The sequence below is a fragment of the Zonotrichia leucophrys genome, chromosome 2 (assembly GCF_028769735.1).
Source record: "Zonotrichia leucophrys gambelii isolate GWCS_2022_RI chromosome 2, RI_Zleu_2.0, whole genome shotgun sequence".
In the NCBI taxonomy this organism is placed as follows: Eukaryota; Metazoa; Chordata; class Aves; order Passeriformes; family Passerellidae; genus Zonotrichia; species Zonotrichia leucophrys.
The window spans coordinates 123,840,691-123,867,456 of NC_088171.1; the positions used below are offsets into that span (position 1 = coordinate 123,840,691).

The 26,766-nt window shown below is 36.0% G+C and overlaps 1 protein-coding gene across 1 annotated transcript in view; it reads left to right on the forward strand.

Moving 5' to 3' along the window:
* ZC2HC1A (zinc finger C2HC-type containing 1A) overlaps positions 1–25,387 on the forward strand; it is a 34,983-nt gene extending 9,596 nt beyond the window's left edge. Inside the window, exons 2-9 of the mRNA XM_064706257.1 lie at positions 2,079–2,152; positions 2,874–2,990; positions 3,200–3,335; positions 6,337–6,485; positions 7,291–7,390; positions 8,091–8,199; positions 19,244–19,351; positions 20,006–25,387. Of these exons, the coding sequence (XP_064562327.1) occupies positions 2,079–2,152; positions 2,874–2,990; positions 3,200–3,335; positions 6,337–6,485; positions 7,291–7,390; positions 8,091–8,199; positions 19,244–19,351; positions 20,006–20,192 (980 nt within the window). The 3' untranslated portion in view covers positions 20,193–25,387. The remainder of the gene's footprint in view (positions 1–2,078; positions 2,153–2,873; positions 2,991–3,199; positions 3,336–6,336; positions 6,486–7,290; positions 7,391–8,090; positions 8,200–19,243; positions 19,352–20,005) is intronic.
* Positions 25,388–26,766: the final 1,379 nt, after the last annotated feature.

Below are 26,766 nucleotides of genomic sequence, written 5' to 3' on the forward strand. Positions count from 1 at the left end.
TGTATCAAGACCACTAATTCTGATTTATTTCAGCTAATTTATTGAAGACACAAGCATTTCACTTCATATTTTTGGAAAATACCTCTCCCATTTGTTTCTGCAAAGTTGAGGGCTCTATCAGAATGATGTCATAAAAAGAAGTTGAACTCTTTAGCAGAAGTGAGTTTGCAGTGATGTAGGTTATCATTATTAAGAGTGCTAGGGACTCTGAAGAATGAAGTAATAAAATAAACAAATCTGTGCATATTTTGTATTTTTGAGTGAACTAATTGAGAAAAGGTTAAAATCATTGCTGCTTACCCTTCATTCAGATCAGTGGTGAGGGCAGGTTCCCAGCCATCAAAGCTTTGTACCAGTGTTCATGAGCCCAGGTTTGTGGCTCATGAACACTGGTACCTATGGAAAAAATTTCAAACCTGATTTTTTAAAAAAGAGTTTGAAAAAATACAGTTAAAAAACAAGTTCCTAGTAAATCCTCATCGCATTCAAGTCCACTTCAAATACATGAATAGAAAAAAACCAAGATTCATCTGCCTGTTTTGCTTTTTTCCTACTTTTCATACTTGTGTGCATCTAAATGCACAGCTATTTAGATGGCACAAAAGGAAACTTGATTATGGTTTCCATTTGTAGAACTTGGTTACTGTCTGTGCAGTCCTGCTGTGCTGTGGTAAGGATAGTTGTATTCATATCTACATGAAAAAGGTATATAAATTAATTAAAGGTATGGACTAAATGTTTTAAACTGCACTTTTCATGTGATTTATCATTCTTAAAATGCATTGTGCTCTGTAGTATGTTCATGAAACTATTACATTGCATACAGTTAGTTACTGGAGTTGAATTTGCTTTAAGTAATTGAGAAAATCAGAAATAGACAATAATTGCTTATTGGTAATACACTTTTCACTCAGTTTTAATCTTTGCATTTGGGCAAAAAAGGTTTTCAGTGGGGAACATGGCTGCCTGAATGTTTGCTGTGAAGTATTTAATTAAATGATTCATTTTTTAGGACTGGTCATACACTTAGTTAGCAAATGTGTATGTTTAGATGGAAAACAGTTTTGTACTGGGAAGCTGGGAACAAAAGCTGATGAAATGATTGAACATTGCTGTGTTAATAACTTTGTTACTTCAAGATGCTGCTTCACCTAAAATACAAGTCAATTTGCAGTGGTTTTATTTTAATGTGGTGTAAATAGAGGCAGTTGTATTGTCTGCCATGTTCATATTGAGTACAGAGAAAGCTACTTGTACATCTCAAACATAATCCTAATTTACTGCTTCTTTCTTGATGTATACATGATATAAAAACATCTCTGTATTCCTCAGGTATACTACTGGATATAATTGATGCCTTTTATTGGGAAACCCTGCAGTTTTTTGTCTCTGCCACAACTCTGTTGCATAATGCATGTCATATAAATATATTTGCTTGCACAGGTCTTGATACTTAGACTTGTTGGTCTTTTGTCTGGTTCTGTGGATCTGCTGTATGTCAAATGTGCTGTTTATATTTTTGTTACCAAAGCTTGAGTAACAACATCAGAAATACTTCTGTAAATCATCAGTAATAATCTGAATAAAATATATAGTAAAAACAGCATCAAGACTGTTTTCTTTACCAGGGAAAGTGGAGTAGTTTGTCTTAGCAGAGCAAAATAAATAATGGAATGTGTCCTTTCTGTATTTGATACTAAATTTGATCTTTTTCAAAGGCACAGAAATACCCACTAACCAGCTTTATTCTTGATGTGTATTTGAGCTGTAATTGGGACTTACAAGGGATTTTTTAGTTCCATATTGATATGCATCCTTTTAAGGGAGGGGAGTTATGTATTATAAGTAAACAGAATTGCTGGTGACTTGTTGCTGGGCCTGACAGCTTCCAAAAGTACCTAAAGACTTTGGTATAATTTTTGCCTTTCTCATCTGCATAGCCTCTGCACACGTTAAAGGATGTATAGTGTTACAGTAACAAATGTTATTAGGGCTAAGTGTATATGAGGTTAGCATTTTTTTAAATAATGTTTAGTCATTAATCAAATTTTCTTAAAGAAGTATGTTTTATTTTTAAGGTGAGGTTGCAGTGCAAACTGGAGATCTGTTGCCATGCAAGATTTGTGGAAGAACTTTCTTTCCAGCAGCGCTGGTAAGTGGTGTGAGCCCTGTTGTCTTTTAGATTTGATAAGTTGATATGAAAGTTAAGCAGGGCTTACTATAGCTAAATAAAATGGATCTAGGTGCTTTGTTTTGGTAGGGGTTTTGTGTTTTTTCCCCTCCCAAGTAATTACTGATTCCAGTTGGCTCAGGTTTGAAGCTCCTTAGAAGGGGTTTAATTTTCTTTTAAGATCCCATCATTTTCTGAAATACATGCCTCTAAAAGCATTTTTTCTAGGATTACAAAATCAATCCTTGTCTTCTGTAGTTTTGAGTCTCAGCTAGTAAATGAAGTGTTTTGTTTGCCATTTCCATGACTGTCATCTCCATTGCTAATAGAAATCGGTCTGTCCTTCAACGTGAATATGAATTTCAGACACCTGTGATTTGTTTTGCCACTCAAATGGCCACTAAAAGCTGCCTACCTATCATCAGTTTTTTATGTGTAAGGAGCAAATGTGGATGCCTTCAACATTTCTTCATTATCACGTGTGGTTTTGTGACTCTCTATATACATCTCTGAATTCCTGTAGTTCTGTTTTAAAGGTAGTGGCTGGCATAAATGTTTGAGGGAAAACAGTCTGAGTTTATTCATCAAGAGTTGGGGATTTTTCGCTAATATTTTTATCAAGAAAGAGGGAAATAATGTGTTAATAAGTTCTGTTTTCAAAACTAATTTCTGTATTCTTCTTTTATTTCGCTTCTGCTTACAGAAAAAGCATGGACCCATTTGCCAAAAAACTTCTGCCAAGAAAAGGAAGACATTCGATTCCAGCCGACAGAGAGCAGAAGGAACTGACATTCCCACAGTAAAACCTCTTAAGCCACGGGTATGTTATAATTTACTCTGAATATGAGCATTTTAGGCATACTATGTATGCATTTTAGTAAGACTTATTTCTGCTGGCAGTTCGTGTTAATTAGATCAACTAAGATTTGGAAGAAATCTTAACTATGATGTTATGTGCTAAAATAAGGTGCATACTTAGCTTCAAGTAAAAACTTCAAATATAGAAAGTTTTATTTTTTTGCCTCTTAGCCAGAACCACCCAAAAAACCTTCTAACTGGAGACGAAAGCATGAGGAATTTATAGCAACTATACGAGCAGCCAAAGGACTTAATCTCAAAGATGGTGGAAAACTTCCTCCACCACCTCCACCATCATATGACCCCGGTATGTAAAACAGTCAAGTTCCTTAGAGATTTTTAAGTTAATGTGAAGAAGTTTGAATTGAAAACAAATTTGTTGGAATGCAACATTCACAGGTTCTTGAAGATGACTTACTATCCCTGTGCAGATGCTGGATTGTGACTTTGGATCTGGCTGGCTCACACCCTGTGTAGATTTCAAAGCCCATGACTTTGTTTTTAACGTGTGGAAAGATAGCTGGGGCCAGTTTGCAGCTTGCTACTGTCTTGTACACCCTAGGCTGAACAAATTGTTTAATACCTTGTTTGTGCTCACAGCAGTAGCAGATTGCCTTTTTGATTAACTGACACCCACAGCATATCTACATTGTGGGAATGCACTTTTGTGTTTTTCAAATGTAATCTCTGCCATTTCTTGCTGAATTCACGTTTAGTTTAATGTATGCAGTGTATTCCTTAATGCCTCGTGTGTTTTTGGTATGTGAGATGTGTGGAGTTAGCAAGGGCAGGACAGTCCTTGGGTATCTTTGAACTGAGCCTGGGTAAAGTGTTCAAGCAGTTTGATGTGAATGAGAAGGAAATACACCTTTCATTTAACTTCTGGGATATGATAATAGGCTGAAGAATAGATTTCTTCCTTTTGTCCTAAGACCTAAACCATTTGATTGGCTGAATGGCTATTTCCAGAAGGATTGGGAAAAAACACGTGTTTGCTTCTGCCTATCTCTGCGGTCAAGTGAGGATGTGAAGTGTTCCCTACCCTGTTTCTTTGCAAAAGATGTGTTAGTCCAGCATTAGGATTGTAATGATGCATTCATTCTAAGAGAATGTATTATTCAGCATTCTGTACTTACAATCCTGAAAAACCATATGGCCGATTTTAAAAAGTAAGGCCATCTTAAAGCCAATAGCAAATGCTGTGGATAAGAATCACAAGGCCTGATCATGGAAAGAATCATTAATAATCTATAAAGCATATCTATCTTCTACCTAGTTTTAGTTGGTTTTAGTCTTCTTGCTTCAATCCTACTGCAGTAGGCTAGACTTAGGAAGAAGAAACCAGGAATGAAGAGACCATGCACAAAATGATCAGTGCATATTCTTCTTACAAACAGAGCAGGAGCAGCTACTGATGCTCCTTTTCTACTTATCATGTAGGAGAGTGGGAAGATTGTGAACATACCATGTGTATACCTCCTCTCCTACTCAGCTCTGTCTTGGGCACACTTGTTTCTAATAAGCAGCAAGTCTTTTTCCTTTTAATGGAAAGAGTCTCATATTCATACTTTCTACTTAACTGCTCTGAGCTGGCAAGTATTGCTGCATCTTTCATCTTTTCTTCCACTTTTTTGAGAAAGTGCAGAATGGCCTCAGGTTAAGAAGGACCTTAAGTCACCCTGAACTTGACTGTATGTGTACTGCCCTCTTATTTTGATTCATTTTTGTTTTATAAAGCTTACGTTGAATCCTAGAGGTTCTTCTGGACAGTATGAGCAGTACTTTCAGAGAGCCAAGTGTCTGACTGGCACTATGTGTTTACAAAAAAATAATGATACAATTCCTGATTCCTGAAAGTATACATTCATCCTCTCTAATCTGATACATTTGTGGGCTTTGAAAGTTTTCTGCAGAAATTGAGCTCTGCACTAGCCAGAAATGGCATATTATCTAGGGGCTTTCACAGCTGCTTCATTTTTATTTTTTCCTCTTTTTTTAGTTTCTTTTAAATAATTTTGGTTTGACTGCATATCTATTACAGTTCTGTTTCTGATTTTTTGTCTCCTAAGGTGTAGTTGATTTTCAAGTGTTCTGACAGTAGCAGAACATATGTAAAATAAATAAATAAAAAATTGTTGTTTTCACCCCATGAGATTCTCATGCTGTCTCTTCTCTATGTTCTTCCTCTGTCCTTAGCTCACACTTCCTGGGTCACAGTTCATGGTTTGGTGGCCATTACATCATTTAACTTACTCAAAACTGTTTATAAATATTTAAAGGAACAAGTATTTATGCTTGATCTGCATTTGGACCACTAACATGTAATCCAAAACTTATTTTAGATTTTATGATATCTAATTGTAATTTTGGAGGCAGTGACTGTTGGATTTCATCTCATTTTCTACAATACATTTCTAAAATTACCTAGAAACGCTAATTTCACCTGCTTTACCAGTGTCAAGATTTTGATGCTTGCATGGTTTTGAATGGTCTAATCTGGGGCATACAGCATTTATATCTCTGGGCACTGAAATACACAGTTGTCTGAAACTGTAGTCCAAACAAATAATTTCCCAAGGGCACTGTATTTTAAGGTGTGTATTTCCAGTGTACAGATTATGTATCTTTTAACATTTTAAGCATTTCTGTAGCCCTTTCTGTTTTATCCCCAATGAGAGTAATATTCATGTACGTAATGCTGTTTGCAATGTGACTAAATTAATCTTGCAAAAGTAACGTGGCCACCAGTTACTTTCTTTTGCATGTCTCTAGAGATAGCTCCTTATTTTGGCTGATTTTCCTCTGATTCTTTTTATTTGTAAAATTTCTGATTTTTTTTATAATGATCACTTCCAGTATTGCAGTTAGTATTTCTCAGTTCTTTCAAATTTGTCAGAGGAAACAGATTTGTTGTCTTTTGCTGCTTGTGTGGGAAAGGTTTTAATGTATTCCCATATCTTGAACAAACTGAACTGTTAATAATTTCTTTAAATTTTTGACTGTTTGTTTGTTTAGCTTCTTCTCTGCTTCCTTCCAGGTGATCTCTGTGCCGTGTCCCTTTACCTCTTTGGCTGCCTTCTCTGCAGAATAGCATCGCTTAAAGTGTTTCTGATTTTGCTTAGGTTATTTCTAATCTTCAGCTACTCTTATCCATCTAATGAGAATATGCTTTTACCTAGCAATCTGTATTTCATTTTCAGATTCAAAAAGCTATCATTTCCCCTGGAGGGGAGACTGGTCTTTGAAAGACTTTAAAACACTGTCATGTTTAAAACAGACTATTAATGTTATATTTCTATGTTTTTAAGATTACATTCAGTGTCCATACTGTCAGAGGAGATTTAATGAAAATGCAGCTGACAGGCACATCAATTTCTGTAAGGAGCAAGCTGCACGTATTACCAATAAGGGGAAATTGGCAGCTGATACCAAAGGGAAGCTTCCTGCTCGAACTCAGGTGAGCTATAACACTTTTCTTAACTTGTAACTTGCATTCAATAGCAAATTAAGCTGGTTAAATAGTGTGCTGCTTTTAAAAAGAATGAACTATTTCATTCTGTAATTTTATTATTTGCACTCTCTGAAATTAGACACTAAGCATGAATGAGGCTTTTGCTTTCTTAAACTGCAGAGATCCATAAGTCAGATGGCAGCAGTTGCAAAATGAAAACCAGTCATAAATGTAATTGAGAAATGTTCAAATGTCAAGTAAATATAGCAGGAGGAAAGAGAGATGCAGTTTTTGTAAAGGAAGTTGAATTTCTGTTGTGCTAGTTTCTAAATTCAGTTGAAGACTTGCTTAAGGGGCAAACAAAAGTACCTGATACAGGACAACTGACAGCAGTATAGTGGTGAATTAGCGGCTTTAGAGGGATTCAGGTGTATTACACAGTACTTTGAATTAGTGCAGGGACTGGTCCAGACCACACAGGTAAAAGTAAGGTTTGGATTTTTGAAAGACAAAAATAATTCTACCTTTGAGTATTTGCTTTGGTTTTTATTAATTAATTAATTAATTTGCAATGAGATGATACTTCTAATCTTAACAAAGCCACTATGTTAGGGAATGTTTCCTGCTAGTATCACCTGTAGGTATTAGAAAGCAGACTATCTGAAACCATTTGCATGTTCCCATACCAGAAACAGGTTACCTGGTAGGAAATCATCCTCTGTTCTCCCACAGTACCTGAAAGAACTACCTGTTGTGTTATAGAGATAGCTTGATTTAATTGCTTAAATTTCTAGGTTGTATTTTGTTACAGTACAAACCTGCTCCAGTTAAGAAGATGCCTTCTGTAGGATCAACACCATCACCATCGTCACGCTTACCACAGCCAAGTGGTGTTAGCAAAACTGTTGTAGGTATGAAATGGATGTTATGAATTGTTCCATGTCTTTTCTAAATAATAATTCTCAAACTATGTAGTAAAAATTGATTGTTTATTTGATATAGTGGTTTGTAAAATCTCATTTAAAATAAATTTGGAAGGGGCATTGATTGCCATCTATCTAAAAAGACTCTTGAGTACTTAGAATTCTGGTTTATATACCGGTTTTTTGTTTTTTTGGTTTTTTTTTTGTCTGAATTGAGTATGAAAAATCTTTTGGGGTAGTAATGCATGATTGTATCAAAAATTGATCTCTCTCATGCTTAATTGTGTAACTAATCTGCTTAATATGATCATAAATTGGTGAAAATGTATAGTCGAGGTATGTGTATTAGAATGATGCAAACAGCAGTCTAATCTGGGTTTCAGATATCATCAGATATCAAACATGTTCTGTTTGTACATACTTTGACTTTTCTTCTCCCTTTTTTCCTGAGCAAAGTAATTGAGATACAGTATGTTTTTCTTAGAATAAAATACTATATCTCAATTACCTATTTTCTATACATTTCTTGAAACATTTTTTTTGTATTATCTTGATACTGACTCACATCTCTGTATTTCTAAAACTCTTGTTATGAATTTTGCAATTAAAATGTTTTAATAAATTGTATAATTTCAGCAGCAAAATCTTAAATTTTCTTACATTTTTGTGCTTGCTTTTCAACTGCAAGGTGTCTCTTCAAGTAAAGCACTGTCTTCATCTGGATCCAGTGGAAGCAAAATTCAGACATTATCACCAGGTCATAAAAACTCACCGGGAGCGGTGAACCCACAGGCAGGGTGAGTTCCATCTAATGTTGTCATTTGTGCTTTATTTCAAGTTTATGTTGTTCTAGTTTTAGAAGTCTTTGTGGTTTGGTTCACATACTTTTTATTTTTTTTCCTATGAGCTTCGGAAGTACAGTGTTTTGCATTTATCCTTTATCTGTAAATATAGCTAATGTTTAAGGAACATTGGAGAAGGCAGAGGTTTTATCAAGTTGATTTAACAACAAAGGAGGTCAAAAGATAAAAATAAAATATACTAAAAGTGAAAGAATAGGCAGAGGTGGTTGGAGTAATGAATTTTTTGTTGGTAAAAGTGAAGGGTCCTAGAAAAGCAGAAAATATTAGGCATAATTTCCTACACTGCATGGAAATATAAGAAGGAGGTTTCTGCCATAGACTACAAGGCAATTGTGACAGGATCTTCTCTCTTAGCACAAAAGGATGGAGGCTTTCTTTTCCCTTTCCTAAGAGGCAACAAATTAGTGAGCACAAATAAGAGAAAACCAGTGCACTTACAGCAGCAAGGAGTGCTACATGAAACTTATTAGTGTTCAGTGTAAGTGCTGGTGTGATCAAGGCTGTGACTCATGCTTTGCTGGAGGGGTAGACATTTCACAGAATCTGACAGAAATCTGTGGAGGGGATTGAAGAAAAATTGTTGAGGAGCACCAAGGAGCACTGAAAACACAAAACATAAAAGGAAGTGATTGCAATTATAACATTGGTGATTGAAAAAGATTTATTTTTATAAAAATGAGTGTCCAGTTGATGAAGACAGTGTAATGTGAAGAAAAACAGTGTCTTACGCTCATGAGGAAGAAAAAGGACATTTTGAAAACTTGTGGGGTTGGACAGCAATTACATAAAACTAGAGATTTTTAATTTATCACGCTTAAATTTTACAGGTTATGTATGAATATGAATTACAGCTCTGTCATGCTTCCCTCCTAATGCCCTGTCGGATCAGGATTCAATTCTGTCCCTCCCTGCTCTGTCTACTCATGATAACTCTTTCAGACACAGGTCGCATGTAGAGTTCATAAGGTTGACAGATATCTTTCTTTTTTTATTTCTCCCCTCTCCTGGTGTCTCACTAGTCTTTGGTCAGCTTCAGTACCATTTGTAGGCATCTCTGCTGTGACTGTCAGAAAATCCCAGCCCCTTGCTCAGTCATTTTCTTTATTTCTCCATTTTTTAGAAGCTGAATTAGCACCTACTGATGAGTGGCAAACAAGCAGGTCTGCAAACCACAGTAAAAAAAGTCAGCTGAAATAATTTGAAGGCATGTTTCTGAATCCAGTAGTGTAATCCAGTTGTCTGGGAAAGGTTTTTTGCTGTTGAACATTCCTAATTGAAATCTGTATTTGTCAGTGAGGATGCAGCAATTTTGATCTTCACTTGTTAACAAGGAAGTTCTATGTAATTTTACCAGTCAGTTGTGTTGCAATAAGCATATGAAATTTGGTAGAAAATAAACACCCTTGTGTTCCATCTATTCCTCAGAGATCAGAGGGGCTGAGTGCAGCGTGGCTTCATTTCTGTTTGTAACCAGTTAGGCACTGTGGCTAGTTATATTCAATAAGAACTTTTACAATTCCAGATTCACCAGTAATGTAGCTTATTGAAGCAGCAGATCATTGACTCTTGTTAGATTACTGGTGATAAATGAAGTAGATCTCCAAAATGTTGTATAACTGTTCCCAGCTATACTGTTGATGCAACCAGAGGCACAAATCTTACCAAGGAGTCATCCCTGCTTTGGGGAGGGGAGAGAGAAGCAAGGCCATTGTCTATGAAGTAAGGTCATGTTCTCATACTCTAAAAATGGAGGATTTCAAATACCAGTTTTAGACTTTTTGGAAAAGTGGAGGTATTACTGTAGTCAAATATAATTGCTTGCCAGTTACTGTGATCCTAGTTGGTGGAGAAGCAGCTTTTTTCTCATTTTCATATTGTTGGGTGCATTTTTCCAATGTATTAATTATCTTTGGACACTTTTGGCTGAATTAGTTGTAACAAAGGTAGCACAGATCCCTAATAATTCAGCATCATCCTCTACCCAGGTGAGGGAGCAGTGAAGACCACCTGACATTACTCCTGTCAGGAATGTTACCATCTCACATCATCTTCCCAAAGGAGCAGATTTGTGACAGAGGCTGGTTGTGGATGGCTAAGGTGGAGTGAGGCTGATACTGAGGTCTGGGAGCACTCCTGTGCCTCCCTGAGACACCACTGGGCTGAGAGACCTCTGCCTCACCCAGGCATCGCTCAGTTGTTAAGTCACTTGCTCCAGCCCGGTGCAAGATAAGCAAGTGACTCAGCTCACATTTTTGCTCAGCCTTATGAATTCCCCAGAAACTCACAGCATCTCTGTATATTGACATAATAAGTCTGGCAATTTTCCACATTTGCTTACTGGACTTTGTTTTCAGTAGTCTTCCATTTTCTCCACTGTTGCTTGGAGAAGAATCTGTGACATGATGAAGCCAAATAGCAGCTGGGGAGGTGTTTGCCCAGGTTCTCCCTGTTTATGCATTCTGCTAAGCACAAATAGATGGCTTCTGGCTGGCACAGCTCTCAGATAATGATCTCTGCTGAAAGACAGTAAGTGTTAGCTTGGCTTATAACCTCAATTGCCTACACAATTTCCACATTTAAAGAATATGGGTGTGATGAATGTGTTTCTGCCTGCAGTCCTTCTGAAAAACTTATTGTCTTCTGTTTTCCAACTCGCCCTTCTGGCATTTGCTGCTTGTACTAACCAACCTTCCACAGGTGGCTGTTACATGTGCCTGGTTCCTAAGTGTTGCATCTATAACCTGGCATTTCTTTTTTTAGCTTCATTGTATTCACTTCTGGGACAAATTTGTCAGAAGTTATATTGAAGCATAGAGGTGTAGGAGCCAGTTACATCATCGAAAAGTTAGATTTGTTGGATTGGTCACTGGTGACAATTTTGGCCTTAATCATCTCAACTCAGTATTGGGGCATGAAGGGGAAATACATATGGTTCTCTTGAAATACCTACAGAATTTTACCACTGACAGTCAATGTCCTGCATGAGAGTGAAAGTAATTAATACTGCAGTGGCAGATTTTAAACACTAAAACATCTTACAATTTAGGCTATAGATAAGTGCAGCTGGAATTACTTTCTAAAATAGAAGAACTTTTGAACATTGCCCTTCAGTAGCATTAAATAAGATCTATTTCTTTTACTACATTTATGATTTAACCAGTAGAATGAAGCCTTAGTGTGAGATCTGGGATTCTGGTACACTGAAATCAGGCAGAGCTTATGCTGGAGGATAAGATGTGCTCTTCTGAATTGATAGTGAAACAATTTGCTGAGCAGTGTTGTGTGGGGTTATTTTTAAAGGCAGTCTTTTAAATGGAATGTTAATCAATCACTTTTTCTTTTCTCCTTGGCAAATATTAAAGAGCCTACACACGTTATTTTGACCAGGTTAAATTTCAGGTTTTGCTGTAAGAGACAAGTTCCTGCGGTTTGCAGTAAGGGAAGCTGTAACTTTGGTGGGTTTTGAGGTATTACTTCAGTGTGTAACCTTCCATCTTTGCCCAGATTCTTGTAATTCTGGATTTTCCCAGAGACGTAATAGAAGAGAAGCTTAACAGTAGAATTACAATTCTGTTGTGCAATATCAAGGATGAATTCTGTGTACCGAGTGATGAGGACAGCGCTGCGTTCTGTGGGGCCACGGTCGCTGTTCGTGCAGGGACGCGCGGAGCGGCCGCAGGGGGCGCTGTGCTGAGCGCGCAGTGCCGCCCGCGCCCGCCAGGTGGCGCTGGCGCAGCGCGGGCCGGGCCGGGGGAGCCCGGTCCAGGGAGGGAGCTCGGAATTACCCATCCATCGCCTGTAAAGCTCGTGGGCGGCACCGCAGCAGCAGGCACTTTTTCTGTGTACGGCCAGGGGTGGAACCCTAACTATGAATCCTCGCCTGTAAACCTCGTGTGCAGCACCGCAGCAGCAGCTGGCACTGTTACTGTGTACAGGCAGGAGTGAAATCCTAACTTATGACCTCAGTTGTTGTAAGTTATTTTCATTGTGCACTGTCCTTTTTTTAAAAAAATTGAATTCTCCCATTCTGCTCCCCAAGTGAAGGACTACTGAGAGAACACAGCACAGTATCATCAACATAAGCTGTGCTAGTGCCAGTCAGGCTTTGTGTGAGTAGATCAGGATGTGTCAGCTGAGTTCTGCTGTGAGTTTTCTTTTTCTGCCTGGACAGAGAAAGGACACAGACAGTCCTTCCAGTATGAATGAAAGTGTTGCATAAGGGCATCATTTCTGGGTCATACAGAAGCGAGTGAGGAGTTGCATATGACTATTGTAGTCGGTAGGAAAATCTTCATTCATTTGGATGAAAATAGATTTTTATCCTTTTGATCTTGAAGAACTGAAAAAAGGAAAATTAATTCTATATAAGTTATCTGTCATTAGGCTTATAATTTGATATCATGTTGTGAAGCAAAGTTTGACATGCATTTTTTTACAGTATACAGGTTAGTGGTGTCTTACATTTCTTGAGGTATATGGCTGTCAGAAGTAATCAGATGTTCAGGAGAAAAACTTGGGTAGGTTCTTCCTAACCTAAGGATAAGCAAACAAGTGAACCCCACACCCACATGCAAACTGTTTTGTCCATCAGAACCAGACACTGTTTGTGGCCAGACAGGGATCTTTTGTGTGTACAGATTGTCTGTACATGTTTCATTTGTGAACAGGTATGTTTGTTTGGGTTTTTTTAATGAGACTTGGAAATTATATTTTTTAATATGGCAAATGAGCCCTTAGGAATTAATGTTTAATTTTTGTTTTATTTTGGGGATGAAACCTACATTTTAATGTTAATGTTTCCCTCCTGGGAATCATGTCTGCTAGTGATACATCCACTACTGTCTTACAGCTGAAATACAATATGAGCAGCACACCAAATCAATAACAGTAAATTTTAAATTCCACTTACATGTTTGCCATAAAGCATTTGTAACCTTTAAAAGCATTATCTTTTTAAAGCAGTTTGTTTCTTTTATGAAGACCGTAACTTACAGGACTTTGTTTAATGAAATCAAAATATGTAAGTAGTTGTCTTCAAGATCTTTGCATTTCAAAAATTCTTGTAATCACGTTTTTTTTCATCAGAATGTGAAAGCGCTGTCAACTTTGGTTTTTTGGTTTTGTTAAGGTGTGAAAGAATACTGTAGTGCTTTGTTTTGACAGTATTATGATGGCTTCTAGGATATTTCTTTGACGTCCTACTCAGTATGTGCCTGGAGTTCACAGATTATGCTGATAATTTGTTAAAGTTCAAAAATAACTAAGAAAATCCTGTTAGGTTGGAGTGTGTTTCTTACAGTGTCAAAGACCTCAGTCTTGCTTCTCAGTTTCTTGGGAGTATGTAGAGAGTATATATTGAGTCAAACAGGAGTTAATTGGTTTGAACTACAGCATCCGTTTGGGATGCTATTTGTAGGTTTTACTTTATGATGATTAGATGATAAAAATGCAGAACTTAACTTGAAGATCTGGTTTTCCAATCTAAGTTGCGATTTCTGAAAAGCTAAAAGTTTTCCTTATGATGATGTGAGGGATTTTTTTAAATTATTTTGTTGATTGCCTTTCTTTTAAAATGTTTTGAAAATTTGATTTTTGATTTATTCTTTTTGGTTTGGAAATGTTATCCATAATACTAAAAAATAAGTATTAAATTATTGGCTGTGTATATAGTATTATCTATTTTGAATAAGGTTTTTGTTGTTAAAACAAAGCTGGGTTTCTTTCAGGCTGTCTTCTATTCTTATTACAAATTTAAAAAAAAAAGAAAAAGGAAATTTTTCTTCTTGCTAGTTCTACAGTTGCACTTATACATCTCATAAACATTTCTATACATCTCATAAACATTTCTAATGTTTAAATTTATTGTGACTTGTAATTATGAGCCCCCTTTTTTAGATGTGTTGTATGAGAGCTGGAAAGCTGTATCATATAATGGAAACTGTTCTTTAAAGAAACCAAATGTGAATATGTTGCGCAGAGTTTGAGAATAACTGGCATTAGTGTTTTGTTGAAAAAGAATTTTAAATAATATATTGGAGACCTAATCCAATGTCTATGAAATCCATTCCTCATCAAAGCAATAAGAAATCATTTTTTTTGCTGGATAATTAAAGTCTGATTTGTACTCTTTTTTATTTTTAAGTCAATGGGATTTCTTTGGTAATATAAGTATTGAATTGTGAGTATATTGAATTGTGAGCATTTTTAATTTCTTTTTTTGCATAACTTGAATAGCAATATAGCACTATCTTTATGAGCACCCCTTTATATATTTTAATAGTAAGATGGACAAGTTAGGCCCACCACTGCGAGCTGGAAGAGATGTGCAAAGGTTTTATGACACTGATACAAAAACAGACAGTACCATCAAAAGGCCAGATGAGTTGTTGCCAGTAAAGAAGTGAGTATTACAAATCAGTGTGGTTTATCTATTTTGCAGAAATGTTTCTCCTGAGGAGAAAAGTGTGTCCTTGACGAGCACCAGCTTCCCAGTATGCCCTCCATATAAATGCTGTGGGAGAAGAGTAGATGATATCATTAGTATCAGAGCGAGGTAAACAGCCTCATAGGACAGGGTAGATGAAGGTTTCCCTCAGATTTGATTTCTTCTGTCAGTGCTTGATTACAGATTAAAAGTTACAAATTTGCACCTTGATTGCAGATTAAAAGTAATGAACTGGTGCCTTTCTAAACATGAAATAAAACTGATTTGCATGATGCAAAACTGAAGTAAGCATTTATGCCTGATAACTATACTGGTTTTTGACAAAGTAAAATTGTAATTTTATTCTCTTGAGGGCAAATATCTCTTTAACTCCTACATCTGTAAGGTAGCTGTGATGATTCAAAAATATGAGGAATGCAGACTTTGTAATGAAAGGTGAAGTCTTTGGTTAAGTCCAACTTACCTCATATAAAATTTCTGGATATTCAAAAGTCTTTATAAGGTCTAAGTTAGGAAGGAAGGTTATTCCAATTATTCTAACCTTTTAGAAAGGAAGTAGATACTAAATTGTAGTTAAGCTTTTGTTGTATTTTGGAAGATGCCAAATTCAAATAGGCTGTATTTTAATATTCTAAAAGAGAAGTAAGTAATGAATTATGTGGCACATATGTGGAATGTATTGCTTTACATAGTAGAAATGTGTCTGAATCTCTTAATGCTGTAACCAAAGATGTAGTATCTTTGAGAGAGGGACTTTGGTTTTGAAGAATCAAAAGCAATAAAAGGAATGGGAACTCTTCTTAGACAAACAGAATTTCTTTGTTTTTATTTGCTCCTTTGCATGTTTGGTTAGAGTTACAAATCCTGTGAACCATCAAAAATTAGCTCTGTTTTTCATTTTGTAATACATTATTAAGATGTTGAAAATTTAGCTTGGTGGATTACTACAATTGCTTAAAACAGGCCCTATGCATAGAGCAGTGATTTGATTTTTCTTCTAAAGAAAAATTCTTTAAAAGTTATAGGCATTTCTTCTGCTCTTCATAGAATCCTGTTGTTACTCAAGTATCTACTTAGTTCAAGAATTAAATCTGGCTTACAGGTAGTAAGTTATTCAGTATATTGCATGCCAACAGCATTCAGCAAGTGTGAATAGTTCGTAAACTTTCTTAAATTGAGCATAGCAGTGTGGGTGGTTGCAGTTTATGGCAAAGGTTTCTGGACTTTGGGGCGCATGCCATTAGTCAGCAGAAAGTTATTTATGACTTTACACAGAACTATGAGCTGTTGTGGGTAACAGTGACAGCTGTTAAGGATATCTGAAAGCACTCTAAGAAGCAAGATTTATATATCAGTGTTTTATGATAGAATTCAACCAAATCATACATGCATACATAGAAAAATACAGGCTTCTTTTACAAATTACTTTCAGATTTTTATTTTGCAAGAAGTGGTAATTCAACTAGATGTACAACATGAGCTGCTTTAGGAAGGGTAGTCACTTTCAATCTTACTTCTTTTGAAATAGAAAGTGGATAATAAATTTCTTCAGAATATGTCTAGATTTCAGGAATTCCTGCTGGTCTTCGTACACAGCCTCATCTGCTGTCAGGCTCTATTCATACTTCATGTGATACAGTGTAGAGCAGGAATTTATATATCTTTTCAAAAACAAAACACAAAACCCAACCAAACAGGAAATGTAACAGAAGTGGACAAGGATATAGAGAAGGCAGAGATGGGGCAGATCAGAAGAAAACAAGCTGTGGTGGGACAAGTTGAAATAACCAAAAATGCCTGACTTTGTTGGAAGGCAACTGTCTCTAGAGATCAGATTGTTACTTAAGGATGCAATTTCAAGATTTGTCACCAAACATACATGAAACCTGATGCTAATTTTGTGTCCAGATTTAGGCTGAGTAAAGTTGTAGACAGTGGCAGCCTACTCCTTGTGTTCATTTGCTCATCAGAAATGTCAGAAATCACGGAAGGGGTAGGGTTGGAAGGGAAGTTTCTGTTCTGAAAACATATATTAGGTTTCTTCTATATTTTTAGAAAACTAGTTGTGGAAAAAGACTGCAGAAATATGCAAAAAGCTGTTTTTAAACATCTTGGAATGAAGATGTCCTGTTAAACCTTTAATGAACCATGTTTTATCTGTTCATGAGACTTTGCCTCCTTTATACAGGGTGGACTCTGCACTCTGCTTTTCAGTATTTTGATGTCCTCCCCTCCCCAGCTCAGTGGCCTGAATGCTGTATTAAGACACTGATTTCTCTGACATTTCTTTACTATACACCTAGTACAAAAGCACCATGTGAATTATCAGAGTACTTAGTGAGATAAGGGTGTTTGATACACTTGAAATACAGGGAAGAATAGTGGACTGGTTTTCACATCAGTTTATTTCAAATATCTGGGACTCCTAACATAATGTTCAAAATTGATTCAAAGTACACTCTGAAGAGACTTCAATTTAGGAAATTAATGTTGTTAGTTTTGAAAAAGTAGCATGTTGGTCCCAAGGTGAAAATGCAGAGAAAACGGCATCAGTAATAATTTTGAATTTTTGTTTTCCAATTACTTTAAACTGTCTGAACAGGAATTGAGGCACAATTCTATTCTTAGCTTCATTGTGTGATCATCCCTGATCCATGATGATCCCATAATGTTTCTGTGTTACTATGTTTCCCATAATGTTCTTTTTTTTCTTTATATGCTTTTCTATCTTCCATAACAGGTAAAGTAACAGTCCAGTATGTTCTTTCTACTATGGAGCTCTAAAGAGTTTTACTCAATTTTAAGTAAAGGTCCCTCTTCACTGTATAATGAGATGGGGAAAATAGCACAAAATGAGTATTGAGCATCTGTACATCACAGCAGTGTAACTTAGGTTACATTTAGAACTTTTATTCTAGAATTCTGTAACTCCTGAAAGACTGACAACTTCTACTAAGTTTAATTCTGATATAGCTGATGTAGTGCTTTTCAGTCTGCACAATTTTTTTTTTTCAGTTAAGTCCATCTTTAGAATCTCCTTGCAAAATAAGGGGGCAGACAGGGAAACTAATGGAGAAGGTTAGTGTTCTGCCCAGTGATCCATAATCTTTGGTCATTCCACTTTACCTGCTACAAGTAGAAGCCATTATTTTTAAACTTGAATGCTTTAATTAGATATAATTTCAATTTAAATAATCTTGCATTTAGTTGCTGGTTTCCACCTTTGTGCTTAATTATTTTATCACTTCTCCACTGGTTGAAGTGATAGAAGGAGCTGAAAAGCCATCTTTATTCCATGTGCATGATATGAAGGGAGAAATGTTTTATGCAGCATGTCTATAATTAAGGAGTTATTACATGTTCCTTAATTGTGTCAGCGTTGCATTTGAAGTTACTGGAGTTGAATGCATTTCCTTGTATGTAGTTTGAAAACCAAACCAAGACCAGGCAGTTTATAATTCTTAAAGGAGCAGTTAGGTTTATCTGAAGGGAGTGAATGGTCTCTTGGTGACTAATTTTTTTTATGGAGTCTTGTTTTAATTTTTTTTAATGTCCTTGAGTGAGTCCCAACTTAAATATTATTTATGTATTGGTGTTCAAGAATGAGAACAGAAAAACTTGGTCATGCACAAGATTTCATAGTCTGAAAATTTGCCAAAAAACAAGAAATCCCAGTGAATTGTAGTTCTTTTGAGCAATGATGAAAACTTCTGTCCTTGATCACTAATGATAAAATGATGCCCCTTCCAATTTATTTTTCTTAGTGCTCCTCAGATTTTTTGGGATATTCTGGTGTTCCTCTACTCATCAAGCCAGCAGCAAGATGTTCTCAGTATTTGAGATGTGCTGGTCATTGTATACTGACTTCTCATAATACTCATGAGTCTAGAGGGGAGCAGCTTCCATATCTGTGTGGTCATACTATTGATCCCAACTTAATGAACACTGTGACAGTTTAGAAAAAATTGAGGCCCTAATGCCCACCTGGATACACTTTCTTTCTTCTTCTATTTGTATTCATAAATATAATTGTTCTTTGAAGAAAAAGGATTTACATCATTATCTAAAAAGAAAAAAAGTCTTGTTCGCTCACTTCATATTGGTCACAAAGTATTGAAAATATGGTATCCTTTCTACAGATCTTAAACTATTAAAAGCCACAGTCATCTGCTCTCTATTTCCCTAAGAGACCTGCCAGTCCTAAAAAGTGACTTACAATTTGTCAAGGTAGACATTAGAATGTACTGAGCAACCAATAATGCAGGATCTACCTGTTAGTAAGTAAGACACATGAACAGGAAGGGACTTACTGTATCATTTAGCTTGTCATTGTAAGGTTTTAATTCATAACAGTTTAAACCATGCAAGTTTGTGCCAAAGCTCCTCTGTCTGCTGGTAGGAAATGAGTTATTTTTCATACAGATAACTAATGTGTAGATTGATGCACTTTTTTATGTGTGTACATATCTACATATATATTTGGATGTATTTCTCTCTGTGTGTATAAAACATCAGATATTTCTTCTATTTTAGAGGCGCAACAAAAACCCGGACATCAACCCCTCCTGGTGTGGCAAGAGCCATGAGCACGGGTGCTTTGACAAACAGAAGGAAAACTAGCAATTCAGACATTCACTTAAGGTAGCTTTTGACTTTGTGGACTTTGTCATTGATAAAGCCTTCATTAAAGGGGATTACCTACCACAAAAGAGGTTAGGGAATGTATTCTTCTCTGCAGTTAATTGATGTTCAATATTATTTGGTTTGTATAAGGTGCTCGATATATTTTGCATGTTTATCATCTGACAGCACACCTTTGTCATCAGCTGTCTCAGATGTGCATTTTCCCTGTTGGAAATGTGAAAAACTGCTTGGGAGCTGTTGAAAAAATAACCAAATATTATTTCAGTAGAATTAAATCTGCATGCTAAGCACACAAATTGTCTTGCCCTTTTAAAAGGTAGGATGAAAATTGTATTGCTGGTTTAGTCTTTCTTTTTTGACAAGCTAAGTTTTAAGTTTTCAAACACTCCAGTTAATCTAAGTAGTCAATGAAATATTTGATCCTGCTCCTCAAACTCTAGTGGTTTTTATTTTCTTGCAGGGAAGGTGGGTATCTGGAGATATGTATGGGAGCCTAGCTAGCATTGTATATAAAATGTACCACTCTCTATAGGAAGTGATGGAATTAAAATGACAGTAACAGTATCTATATTCATTGCAAGGATTATACTAATTTTACATTGTTATACTGAACTGACTAACAGAGAATGTTCTTCATCTGGGAATTTTCAGGTCTGATGGGAAAACTGGGTATGACAATGGAGACTGCGCATCCTCAGTGAATGGAGGAAGTGCAAAAAGCAGCGAAGGAATTTCACCTGTACAGTTATCCAAGTTCTGCCATGAATGTGGAACAAAGTATCCAGTGGAATGGGCAAAGTTCTGCTGTGAGTGTGGAATTCGAAGAATGGCTGTGTGAACACATTCTTTAAAGCAGAAACAAGAAATTGGAACATCTGCTATGTACTGTGCATGGAAAGCTTGAGTACTCCATCCAGTTAGACTTCATGCTGAAAAAGTCAAAACATCACTTTGTAATTTTCTGAGTGCAATCTTCTGGTTACAAAGTTATTTATAAACAATGATATATACTGTATATAAAATAGCAGCTACCTAAAACTGTGCCATTCAAGGAAATACTCTTTACTCTTCGTTGAAAATATTTAAAAGTAAGGTAAAAATGCTTTAAATAACCTAGGTAGCAGAAGAGGTTCAATGCTGTTTTTCTTTGTAAATCCTACTAGGCAAAGGATTTTTTAAATCTCTTATGTAGGGTAATGCTTACCTATGGGGAACTAGCCATGAAAAACTTGGGCTTCAAAAGTTTCTCTGTGGAGGCATTTCTTTCATCTATGACAATAACTTAGATGCTGTGTTCTAAGTGAAAACAACATGAGGAACTCCTTATAAATTCCTAGATAAAAGTGTAAAAAGTTTAGATCTTTAAACTCTTTAACAGTAATATGCTAATTGGACTTTCCAGTTGCTTCCTAGGATTTTTTAAAGAATCAAAGTGGAAAGACTACCTGAGAATTCCCTTTGCATCTAAGAAGAAAGGCAAGATTTTCTTTTTGTGGCTTTCCATGTTCTGTTTTTCAGTAAAAATGTGTTAATATTTTTATGTATTTATAAGGAAAAATATGGTATTAATTTTATTATTATTCATTTTATTAAGTTCCTTTTGTTTCAAAATACTTGTCTTCCTCCTCCTGTGCTCCACCATATCTAAAGGTGTTGTGCTTTGACCTGTTTCCAAAGGTCCTCCTAGTTTTTTCCTTTTACCTCATTTCCTCAAGCAAAGTCGAAGTCTATGCTTATCCTACCTAAATGTTGAACTCTTATTTTGAAAACAGCCTTCTTGATGTATCCAATACCAAAAAAATAATAGTTCTATAAAAAGGAATGCTATTAGAGCAGTAGGTCTTGATGTAAGTAGTGAGTCTTTTTTATTCTTATTCCTGTGAAAATAACACAGCTTACACATATGAATGAATAGGAGAGTAACTGTGCTTCACTGCTATATGTGTCAATACCTAAATTTTAATTTTTTTGGTAATTTTATGTATTTCTGATCCCAAAGCAGCAGTTTCTTCAAGTTAGTAATAGACTTCACATTAATCCATTGGGAAGAAGGGAGAGACTCAAAGTTGTAGGGTTTTTTACTAATTACTCAGTAAATTAGTAAATTACACATTTAGTAATAAAACCATTCACAAGACCAAATCACTTAACTTGTATCTTAATGTTGTAATTTATTTTGTGAAGTTTTGCTTTGAAGTACTTGCACCATCTTCATTATTTGTAACAGAACAATCTGAAATAACTTAACTGTGCCTTTCCCACAGTAAATACATTTTTTATCAGAAACTGGTACTTTCAGCTCACAAACACCATTAGTTTCAATTCATTTAATTTCTTTACAACTTAGATAAAATATAATGTAGTACTCCATGATAGTTTTATGGTCCTTGCTTACATTGTCAAAAATTGTGGTTATCAATGGTGCCAGTTTGGAAGAAAGCATGATTGAAGAAAAACATCTTCAAAGCAGATACCAATCTATGAGTGAGTGATTTAAGAGACTATGTAGTTTTGTTGCAGGCCACAAGCTATTCATGTTTTAAAATAAGTTCAGTGAATATCTTGTACTTTTTATACATTTTTTTAAATAAATTCTACTTCATTCAATTTAATCTTTTCACAATTGGTGTAAACTGGCTACTGAGCATGATAGGATGGATGACTGGTAATGATACTTAGAACTGACAAATCCTGGCCAGTTTATTTTCTAGGAGTTTAGATTCTAGGATCCATATTACGGCACATTCATGTTTGTATTTAGAAAAAACTGGAATTCTACATTCTTTACTTAGATAACCCTGCTTTGGAGATCTTGCCCTGGACTTGGGCCATGGAGGTCTGCAGACTGGTGTATTGTGAGCTGAGAGTCCAACAGCAAAGATACCAATCCAGAACAGGTTTGATCAGATAGTGAATCTACTCCTGCCTGATGAAGCTGCAGTTGTTTCTGCTGTAAAATGCATTTTTCCATTTATTAAAAATACATTCTACAAAGGAAATATTTAGTACAGCACTAAATATCTTTCAGGTTTTCCAGGATTGTTGTAACTTCAGGAAAAAACATATTGACTCTTTCTCCTTTGAATTGTATGTGGCAGATCTCCTAATTTCAAATCAATACTCATACAGTTACTGTATTTTCTGCTTTGTGAGCTTCTGTGAGATTCTTTGCTTTCAATGCAGCATTTAGTAAATTACTTGAGTAGCTCATAATTTGTTTCATTTACACTTATGTGATTTATCATGAGGATTAGATAGGGAATTAACCTGAACAGAAAAAAAGGTTTTTAAGACTGATCTTTTTATCTGGCCCTACAAAGAAGGTCTGTGAAACAAAATTGACTATTGATAGTAAAACTGGATAATGTGTATGTGTTGTAATCCACAGTAAATATAAGCAGACAATGAAATTCTTTTTGACTGTGTAGTTTGGTGCTGTATGGTAAGACTTACAAGGCCCAATATATTTTGTGTTTATCAACTGGTTTTGTTACTGAATGACATAGTATTCTGAATTCTGCGATGTTCCAGACCCTAGCCTGTATTACTCAAGGTATCAGCACAGATCAGTGTAATTTCATTTCAGTGGATGTTTGTACCATACAGTGGATTGGTTTTCATTACATCCCCAAATAACTGAATGTGGGAAACAAATTTTTTATATTTAAGAAAAAAAATTCAGGGAGTTGGACTGAATTTTCAATCTTTAGTATATTACATGTGTCAGGAAGTTCCCAAATCTAATTTATTGGTGATCTACATCCAAACCCTCTTGCCCTAGTCTTCTCTACACCGTTATGCCTTGGTTTTCATGGGAGGAAAAAACATGAACTATGCACTGTCTGTTTATAGTGAAATTTAGTGATGCAATCGTTGTGATGATTCCCATACCAGTGTATAACCTTATGACAGATTTACTGTTTGCCATTTTATCTTCCTAATGTTCTTACTAAGGTTCTTCCAGTCTTTAAAGAAGGTGGGGGGGTAAAAGGTCAACGGTAAAATTCCATTTATAGAAACAAGAAGAGGCTGCTTTTGGTGTTTGGCTTGAGGGAGTTTACATTCCCATTCTACTTTTGTGATTTTCTCTTTTACAAAGGACCTCTCTGTGCCAGGAAGTAGTGCAAGATCATTGGAACTATGCTGATAAAATGCAATGGAGTTATGAAAAATGCTAGCTTCAATAGTAAAAACAGCATAGCATAAAGCTTAATTGCTATATAATGTACCTTACACAGGCTTATATTTATGCATGATGCCCACACCCTAGGTAGTTTCAGAACTGGAATCTCCAAATATACAGCAATTAAAATATGTATTTATATGAATAATTACTGACCACTGCAGAGAGGTGGGCACAGGGAAGTGCTTAACCCCCATTTCAGGTTGTAACTATGAAATGACATACAGGCAGAATTTTTCAAATTTGCCAAAGAGACTGGAGGGAGGGGGAAAGCTCCACCTGACGTTCCCTGGCTGGGAGGGGATCAGGCACGGGCAGCTCTCCTTGGTGCTCCAGCTCTGGGCCTCTCCCGCATGTTGGGGCAGCAGCTGCTCCAGTGCAGCCACATGTCCTGTGCCTTCACAGCAGGGCAAGGCACAGGGTGTATTGCAACACCTGACCCAGGCTTTATGCATCATGGAAGTGCTCTGCCATCTGCAAGGGACTAGCTCCTAATTCACCATCACAGCTGAGAGCTGGTGCCTGAAATGCAGGGAGAGCATTTCCGTGATGCCTGCTTACCAAGTCAGCGGGAGGAGGTATGACTGCAGTACTTTAAATAAACAAGATACGTGCACACTGATGTAGACTGTGTAAACAGTCTGCATATAAAATAGAATGGTATTGTCTATGTATTACAAAGGTCACAAGAAGTGCTAGTTTCCATCACATAGACTTTGTATATCTGCAAAGAACAAACCTGTTATGAGTGTTTTTAATCTTGGCTGAAGAAATTGTGTTTAGTAAGAGCACTTTTTTCAATTTTATTTCTATCCAGTTTGACTAAGCTATGAATAGTTAAATGGGTTGTATGAGAAGGTGGAATTTTCATCTTTGGTAAAATTTGTTTCAGTGACTGGTGAAAATAGTTTAATTGGCTTTCAAGTACAGCTTATTCTAACTTGTGATTGTTTTGTTGCTGGTTGGTTTGGTTGGTTTTTTTTCCATCTTGCTAAGTAAGGTTTGAGTGACCTAATTGTGTTGTTGGAAGAAGCGTTAGGTAAAAGACTTCATTAGCTGAATTCAGTAGTTACTTGGTTGATATTTTCGTTCCAGTATTCACAGTATAAGAGATTACTCTTGCATACTAGTTCATTTTTTGTTTTGTTTTGGGTTTGGTTTTTTGGTGTTACATCAGTCCAGAATAATATACATTTCTGGAGGATCCTATTCAGTCCCATTCTACTTCATCTTGCCAGAAAGCAGCTTCCTCATATTTTCTCTTAATAAGTGTTCATTCTTAACAAAAATAATCAATAGGGAAATTATATTTTCCTAATTTAAACATTTTAGTCAGCAAATCAAATGCTCAGTTTAATATGGCTGAACCCACGTTCTAAACAGAAGTGCATGGTTTACCATAGTTCTGTATTTCAGTTTGGCTTTCTGGCAGAACCATGAATGGATTTGGGTGGGATCTGTAAAGTGCTGAGTACAGTACAACTGTTACAAAACCTACTTTATTTAATTGCTTTAACTCTTGGTGTTCATCCTTCATATGACACATAAATGTTTCTCTTCATAAGTTTATTTATTAATGTTCTGTGTTTTTAAATTGTGTGTTCATTCATGTGTTGGACGTGATTAATTTTTTCACCATTGCATTTATTATGTTTGCCTTGCCCCTCAGTACATGGAATATTTGTTTGCGACCATCCAGTGAGGTGTTTTTTTGCCAGAATTCCTTGATTTGTTTGCCTCTTACTTTTTATATTATGTTTATTTTAAAGTGTCAGTTGTGTTTTAATTAATAAATGTAAATCACCACCTAATGCTAATTTGGCACTTGTTAACAATAAAGCAAATATGCCAAGAAAGCTTCTTGTGATGTGCAATTTTTTGTAGTGAAATGTAAAATTATCTTCTATAACATAGCAATACAGGTAGGTAATATAATTTCAGTCGTATTGTGATGTCTGATCTCAGGTACAAAAAGAATAGGGGTTTTAATTTAGTGAGATGAGATTTGAATTCCTAAATCACCTTGAAAAACGTACCAGATATCTAAATCAGTGTGATCTGCTTATATAAAGTTAACCCACTATCTCCTCTATTTCCCCAGCTATACTGAGAATTTACTTTATGTAGAGCCCATCACCGTGACATCTTTAGTATTTCTTTTTTTCTTCTTCTTAATAATAAAACTGTAAGGGATACTTAGCTTGATCTGGGTTTGTTCTCCTTCATGACATTAGAGCACTGTTGTATTGATGAAATTATTAAGAAAAAAGGAGAGTTGTTTATATTTTTCTTCAGAAGTTCATTTATGTGAGCAAAAATTTCAATAAGGGTTTGGATTGCTTTTTTTTTTTTTGCTAAATATGGATGAATAGAGATCAATGCCTCTTATCATTCTTTTTTTGCGTGAAACTTCCTTCTACTGAGCTCTTTAATGTACTTGGAAAGATATAGATTTGAAGGGTGGACTGTTCAGTGGAAAAGGAACTGACTGAATGGATTCAGCTGGAAAGTTGTGGTCAATATGGAGGCTGGTGTCTAGTGCTGTCCCTCAGGACTCTTGTTTTAAAACTCTTGTTTTGGTGCTCTTTTAGTATCTTCATCAATGACACAGTGAGATTGAGTGCACCCTGAGCAAGCTGAAGGACAGGATGCCATCCAAAGGGACTGGACTGCCATGACTTCTCGAATATCATGGATAGTGACTTGGACACTTCCTCTGCCAGTTCCCTCAGAACCCACAGGTGTATTACATCAGGTCCCATGGACTTGTGTAGGTTCTTTAGATGGTCTCAAACCTGAACCTCTTGCAACAACATTGTGAAAATCCTTTCCATTTAAATACCTCTATTTTTATCCTTGACACTTTCCCATAAATTCCATGTACTTCTAAATCATGGTTTTGACCTACTCATTTCTTTTCTGTGGCCAAATAAGTAACTAAATGCATAAGTGAAGGTGGCAGGGAGGTAGGCATGATGGTGATGATACCATGCACGGTTTTCATTCCTTTGCCAGTTGCTGAAAAGCGCTTTAGTGCCACATTTGCAAGTTCAGGAAACCTGAGGAAGTTCTCAAACTGAAGGAACAAATCAAAGAGCACAAGTCAATGCATTTAGCAGTTAATGTTTACATGTAAGTGGTGACAACAGGAAATTTGGCAACAAAAATCAGACAGACAGGATATTTATTAAGAGAAGTAATCAGAAGAAATCCACAATTTCATAATCAC